At 32.8% G+C, this 7,607-nt stretch overlaps 1 protein-coding gene across 1 annotated transcript; it reads left to right on the forward strand.

Annotated features, from left to right (window-relative positions):
• The first annotated feature begins 485 nt into the window (after nucleotides 1-485).
• LOC123893172 (WRKY transcription factor 22-like) lies at nucleotides 486-2,393 on the forward strand. Its single transcript, XM_045943098.1, has 3 exons — nucleotides 486-1,055; nucleotides 1,174-1,284; nucleotides 1,596-2,393. The coding sequence occupies exons 1-3, from the start codon at nucleotides 649-651 to the stop codon at nucleotides 2,110-2,112; spliced, it is 1,035 nt and encodes a 344-aa protein (XP_045799054.1). The 5' UTR covers nucleotides 486-648; the 3' UTR covers nucleotides 2,113-2,393.
• The last annotated feature ends 5,214 nt before the right edge of the window (nucleotides 2,394-7,607 follow it).

The following is a 7,607-nucleotide window of genomic DNA, read 5'->3' on the forward strand; positions in this document are numbered from 1 at the left end:
TTTTAATTTAAAATATTGTAATTTTAGGAGAATTTTGATTTTTTAGATGATATAAATTACAAAATTACCCTTGTGAGAAAATCACATATATATTTAAAAATTAATTATTTTATTATTAATTTACTATCAAATTATTTTATTAATTTTCAATTTTTTATTTTAAAATATATTTTATAGAATAAATGAACGATTTTTTTTCTTATCCTATCCTGCTGGTAACCCAGCTCAAATTCAGGATAAGGATTTTAACTAGAGAAACAAGATAGGATAAGCTCCAGGATTAACTTATCATATCCTGTTGTGTCACCAAACACTGGATTGAGACAAGATATGATATAGTTATCTTATCCTGTCTCTTATCCTGTGCACCAAACGGGCCCTGAGTGTTCTCGAATTTAAGCAAGAAAGGGGAAAAAAATTAGCATAGAGATGCCAAAATGCAATTGCAAACCATATTCTCTCTCTCACACTTGACCTTGTGTAAAACGCCCACTTTTCTCTCTATATATAAACAAAGTCCATTCCCACTTATTGTACCTTATATCATCTCTCTCACCACCTCTCCAAAAGTCAGCGCCTTCTTTTGTCTTTCTCCTCAAAAGAGAAACACCAACCTCAGACATTTTTGCAGACTTTGTCTCTTTGATTATGGAAGATTGGGATCTCCATGCGGTGGTTAGAGGTTGCTCCACTGTAACCTCCACCACTTCAACCACTACAGCTACATCCTCTGTTTTTCCCCTGCATCATGACCCTTCTTGTGGCTTCTCATCTATGTTTGGTGGTGAACAAAAACCTCAAATTTTGTCACTTTCTACACACCCTTTTGAAGCTAAAAGCTCCTCCATTGAAGAGTTGCATGAACTTTGCAAACCTTTCTTTTCTAGATCACAACCTATCTCTTTGCAAACTTCTCCTCTGTTTTCCTCATTCTCTTATTCCTCTGCATCACCCAAATTAGCTCAAACACAAGACAGACAACAGCAACAACAACACAGAAGTAAGCAACCACATCAAGGTGGTTCTTCTGTCACCAACCAAAGATCAAAAAGAAGGTAAATTTTAAAAAAAATAGCTTGATTTTGAGTAAAAAATGAGATCTTGAATTTACCCATCTTATAAAAATCATATCTTTTGGTTAGTAAATATTGTGTTTTTTTTTTTTCTTCACAGGAAAAACCAACTTAAGAAAGTTTGTCAAGTACCTGTTGAGAATCTCTCTTCAGACATATGGGCATGGAGGAAATATGGACAAAAACCCATAAAAGGGTCACCATATCCAAGGTAAAAAAAAAAAACTTCAAAATCTTCACTTGCAATATTTTATTGTATTAATCAACCTTATAGTTCTTCTGGACTCTAATAATTCGGAGTTTGATCGAAAGTCGAGTAAAGTCCGGCTAAAGATTATTTTAGTGATGATTTGAATTTGATTTTCCTAAATAATTTGTTTAGATTTCTTAATTAGAACTCATTAATCACTTTGAAGTGCATGAATGAATTAATTGCAATTTTGCTCAAAATTAGAAGTTTAATTTAAGTAATTATTACTAAATTTTTCTTTGTTTTGTTTTGTTTTGTTTTGTGATTTATAGGGGATATTATAGATGTAGCAGTTCAAAAGGGTGTTTAGCAAGAAAACAAGTTGAAAGAAACAGATCAGATCCAACAATGTTCATAGTAACATATACATCTGAACACAACCATCCTGCTCCTACTCATAAAAACTCTCTTGCTGGTTCAACACGCCAGAAGCCATTAACACCTCCTCAAGCTGAAACCAACAAAGAAGATCAATCTGAGAAAGAGGATCTTACAAAACCCTCTTCTCCTGCTACATCAGGAGGTGAAGAAGAGGTTCAAATTCAAGGAGAAAAGTCAGAGAGCAGAGAAGAAAAAGAAGATTGTTTTATGGAGGAGGATGAAGAAGGAGATGAATTTGGGAGTTTAGATGATGTTGTTTTAACAGATGATTTCTTTGAAAATTTAGATGAACTTAATCAACTAGCTGGTGGTTCTGGAGATTGTTTCCTAGATCCATTTTCTTCAGCCATTGCAATTCCTAATTGGGTGGCCAATAGTGCTGCTGCTACAGCTGCAGGTGGTAGCTGAATTGCTTTTTCACTGAAGAGAGAATAGGAGGAGGAGGAGGAACTTTTTGCATTTGTTTTGCTCCTTTTTGTTTGTAGAGAAAATGGAACATTTTGGAGGAATCTTTATCTTTACTAACAATGAAAGGTATAGTAAAGTAGGGAAGGAAGTAGTAGTAACATAGATTAAGCATTTACTTTGTCTATGCTAATCTTGTTGAATTTTATTGGATGATTATTATTAGTCATTTATTCATATTTTCATACATTGGTAATGTAAAATCAATTTATTTATTTTGTCAATTGTTATGTGGGCTAAGATATTTGAATGCAACTCAACTTTACAAAAATACAAAATTTGCTTTTAAGGTTTGTCTTAAATTTTGAGCTCAATTTAACTCCACGGAAACAATCTTGCATATTAAAGATTGCTTATGTTTTTGTTTTAATTAGCTAATAAGCGAAGTGTCTAGATTTTGAATCCCAACTTTTGCCTATAGAATAAATACAATATTCATACCAATTGAGTTAAAGTTAATGGAAAATTGAAATCAATCCTTGTGATTTTTTAAAAGAAAAAAAAAAAATTGTTACAAAAGATAACCCATGTCGTCGTTATCGTAAGTGTCCCGGCCACATTGTACACTAGTATATGCGATGTTTCATGCTTTTTTCTGATAATATGATTTTTCATCTTAACAAGGATTACTATCACTTAATTAACCATGATCATAATTTAAAAACTTAATTACTATGTTTGAGCAAAACATGATCATAATTTAGCAAAAGCACTTTGGTTGACTTTTATATATTTTGCAATGATTACAATTTTGTGACTATGATATAAAGGCTCCATTGTTGTTTATTGGGTATCTATTCTAATAGTACTATACACGATTACAAATAGTAGTGAACCATTTTTGGGGACCCAAGGGGTTAAGGTAATAAAAAGAATTAGATTCCATGGTCCATATTCATTCTGGCATAGTATTTTTCTATATATTGTTATGTTAGAAGCAAAGTGTTCCACGTCTATCCCATGTCTTCCTAAGAAAGAGACACGATAGTTTGAAGTTAACAAGTCAGGCTCAACAATTAGTAATTGTGCTATTTGCCTGGCTCTAAATAATAAGAATAATGCATATCATGCCTAGTGGAATGAGTCAATTAATATGCAAACTTATATTTGGGAGCCCCTAATATGCACCTCTTTTTTTTAGGTCCATCGGTGCACCCTTATATTTTATCTTCTATAATAGGTTGCACCAGTTTTTGGATAGTGGGACCCACAAGAGAGAAAAAAACTATTTTTTTTAAAAATGGATATTGATTGATTACGTTTTTGCCCCTTGTAATTAGGGATGGCAACGGGCGCCCATGGGTGCGGGTTTGACACTTACCAAACCCACACCCGAAATCATCACCCAAACCCAAACCCAAACCCAAAGGTTGTTCGGGTGGCAAAACAACACTCACGCCCACACCCATCGGGTTCGGGTTTTTTCCACCTAAACTCAAACCCGCAACACATTTGAAAATAATTTGCAAATTTAAGAAATTAAATTCCAACATAGACTTTGAATTAAATTACAACTAAAACTAAGGTCTTCCAAGGAAATTCAAACATAGACTTTCAAGAAATTACAAGATAGACTTTCAAGAAATTAAATTACAACTAAAATTTAAGGTCTTCCAAGGAAATTGAGGGAGACTATGGGGTAATTAGGTAATTATAAAATATTTCGGGTGGGTGTATGGGTTTCGGGTGTGGGTTTGACTGATACAAAACTCACACCCATATTATCGGGTGTCACCCGAACCCAAACTCAAACCCAGTCAAATCGGGTTTCGCCAGTTGACTTGGGTTTGAGTTCGGGTGGGTCTATCGGGTTTGGGTTTTTTTGCCATCCCTACTTGTAACAACTTCATCTTCGCAAAACACTCTCTTATCTTTGGTTTGAACCCATGATAAAGACCAAGGAATATTCCCAAAGTATATATTTCTAAGGCTATGTTTGGATTGATGGTACATAACGGAATGGAGCGGAATGGAATAAGATGGAATGGAGCGGAGCGGGATGGAATGGAGCATAAAATGTATTCCATTGTTTGGACATTTTGTATTCCATCCCATACACCCCAAATTGGAGGGGAAGAAAAATAAGAGAAAATGATGGAATGGGATGAAATCCATACCATCACATACCACTCCATTCCATTCATTTTTAAAGAATCCAAACAATGGAACTTCACTTCATACCACCACATACCACTCCATTCCATCTCATACCACCAATCCAAACAAAGCCTAAGAAGTCAATTTCTTTTACCAGTACTGTATTAGAAGAAAGAAAAAGAAAAACTGCATACAGAACAATTAAAAAAAAAAAGGAAAACAAGACAAGAACAGTGATAGCAATTTCACTAACACCACCCCAATAATCTCAATTGAAGAAACAAGCTTAAGAACAGTAATCTGTTTATCCTCGGCTGCTAACTAGAATCAATCTTTTCCGGCATTAACTAATAACTATACTCACTGCATACATCACCAACCCAGAAAACAAGTTCCTTCTCTATTCTTCATCAACCATCATATCACGGTCATCACCAAATCATTAAAAAAATTGCAAAATAAAAAAAGCATAAGTTTCAGATATGTTTTTGCCGAATAAACTCCTCAACATCATCATCTTCTTAAACACATAAACATCTCTTCACCATCATCGTTTTATGAGTTTTTTTAGATTTGAGGTTTTGGTTCCATTGTATTTTTCAGATCTAATTATCTCTTTAATGTTGGGGGATTTCTTTGATCCATACGCTTGAGAGATTTTATTAGTCAGAAACAAGTGTGACTGTGGTTGTGTGGGTGATGGTGATGACTGGGTTGGGTCTGGTATTTTACAAATCCGGTGATGAAGAGAAAGATAACTTTTCTGCAAATGAATAATGAAAGAGATTTTGGGAATATCAACTAAGAACAAAAACGTAATCACCCAATTTTCATTTAAAAAAATGTTTTTCTTCTTTTGTGGGCCCCACTGTCCAAAAACTAGGCAACCTGCTCTAGCAGGTAAAATACAGGGGTGCACCGGTGCTCCTAAAAAAAAGAGGTGCATAATAGGGGCTCCCCTTATATTTGCTCAAAATAAATTATTTTTTCAGTTAAGAGATGTGTATATATATCATCTTTCACGGTTAGGATAAGTCACATGATTCATCTTAAAGAGTTATAAAGTTGTTGTTTATTGTCCATATATAGAAAATAATCAAAATATTCATTTCATGCAATTTGATCAAATTTGATGATGGTTAAAAATGAGTTAAAATATCTACCATTAGTTTAAATAAATAAATTTTGTCAAAAAAAAGGGGTTTAAATAAAAAAATAAAAAGAGTGATTTATTACTCCTCGTTTCTTTGTAAGTGTATTTTTTACCAGTGCATACAACTTTGATCACTAATATTTTTAATTATCTGTTATAAAAAATTATGAAAAGTTTATATTTTAAAAATATTCGTCGAGACAAATGAAACAATATCTTACGTATTAATATTTTTTTGTACATTAATAAAAATATTATTGTCAAAATAAATTAATTTAAATAGCGATAGTGCGATACTTAAAAAGGAATATAGATGTATTTTTTTACGGAAAAAATTTCACTAAGTCGATTTCTCACCACAGTTTACAAATGGGAAACCAAATGTGAGAGCTGGACCGATGTGTACCCGGTTGCGGATTTGAGTGTGAGTGCTCTATGCTTTTAAATTAGCGTATTAAAATTATTCTTACTAGCGGGGCAAGCAAACGCGTTCCACGTCTGTTTGTGTCTAATTTATGTAAAAAAAAAGATACGTTTTATGTTATTGTGAGTTTATTAATAAAAAAAATTTCGTTGCTACTAAAAAAATCAAGAGTATTATTAGTATTATTGTTAAGTGTTATTTTAAATTATAATGAAAGACAAAATGGACAAAGAAAAGCTAGTTGAAACTCCCCTGTCCCTTTATATATTGTTATATAATAGGATCACATGAATGTATCAACATGATCACCTGACCATGTATTCTCACATCATATGTTTTTTTTTAAAAAAGAAGTGCATTATCAATAATACTTATCCTTCAAATATGGGTGCATTTTGAAGGGAAAAAAATTAATGTAGAAATAGCCTTGGTCGAAATATTAACCATTACTACTATCTTATCGACAAAAAAATAGTATAAGTGATGTGTGACGTTTACTCACTTGATATAACACTGCATTATATATACATGAGATCGGGATTCGAACCCCAGTCATCCATCTTATAAATAATAAATAATATAAAAGGGGTGAAAATTGAAGAAAATAAAATAAAAAAGGAAAGCCACAACGTGACTGGCCCAAAATAGTTCCAGAGTGGCGGTGGATAAAAAAAACTAAAATAAAAAATGAGTGGTGATGCAAGAACACTAGCGGAAAACAGTGGTGGATCATGGATGGTCAAGAAAGAGAAAAAGACTCCATGATATATATATATATATATATATATATATATATGGGGTTTTCTAACTTAGACCCTAGTTAGGTCTAAGTTAGCAAGGTGCACCTTTTGAGTTGGACCAAAATACCCATTCTTTTAATTTTTGAAAGAATAGAGCAACAGGGGCATTTCTGTAATTTTACATAAAAAAAAAAATAACACCACGCGCCCCACCTTCTTAAACAATTAATAGACGTTGATCCAGTGTCGCGCGCGTACGGAAGGACCATGGTTACAGACCGTTGATTTCCATCAGACAGCCAAGATGTGATCTCATTAAGACTGTCTGATCAATCAGACAGCCCAGATCATCCTGATCTATCAGATCATCTTGTCTGCGCCACACTAGATTATATGCTGGAGAGAGAAAATTTTGCTTTTGAAAAAGGCAGCCACGTGTCAGCATATGAATGGGTCTGCGTGATTTTTTTCATTTTATACTTTAAACTCGATTATTTCGTCGTAAATTAATTTTTTATTTTTTATTTTTTATACCAAAATTCATAATTTTTTTTTCTCTACAAATAGAGACTTGGTTCGTTTGATTTGGACACCGAAAAAAAAACGCAATTTTTCACTACTTTAAACTCGATTATTTCGTCGTAAATTAATTTTTTATTTTTTATTTTTTATACCAAAATTCATAATTTTTTTTTCTCTACAAATAGAGACTTGGTTCGTTTGATTTGGACACAGAAAAAAAAACGCAAATTTTCACTACTTTAAACTCGATTATTTCGTCGTAAATTAATTTTTTATTTTTTATTTTTTATACCAAAATTCATAATTTTTTTTTTCCTACAAATAGAGACTTGGTTCGTTTGATTTGGACACCGAAATCCTTCTGAAACCATTTATATGGTAGAATGGTTTCAGAGAGTTGTAATCTGAAACCATTTTGCTGGTAGAATGGTTTCAGTAAGTTGATTACTAGTTATTTGCTTCTGAAACCATTTAGCTTGTAGAATGGTTGCACATAGTTGTA

Source organism: Trifolium pratense, linkage group LG6 (genome assembly GCF_020283565.1).
Source record: "Trifolium pratense cultivar HEN17-A07 linkage group LG6, ARS_RC_1.1, whole genome shotgun sequence".
Classification (NCBI taxonomy): Eukaryota; Viridiplantae; Streptophyta; class Magnoliopsida; order Fabales; family Fabaceae; genus Trifolium; species Trifolium pratense.

Bases quoted from the DNA above. Each gene is read 5' to 3' on its own strand.
- LOC123893172 (XM_045943098.1), top strand. From the start codon at position 649: ATGGAAGATTGGGATCTCCATGCGGTGGTTAGAGGTTGCTCCACTGTA. The intron at 1,056-1,173 runs GTAAATTTTAAA...TTTTCTTCACAG, and splicing joins AACCAAAGATCAAAAAGAAG to GAAAAACCAACTTAAGAAAG. The intron at 1,285-1,595 runs GTAAAAAAAAAA...TGTGATTTATAG, and splicing joins AAAGGGTCACCATATCCAAG to GGGATATTATAGATGTAGCA.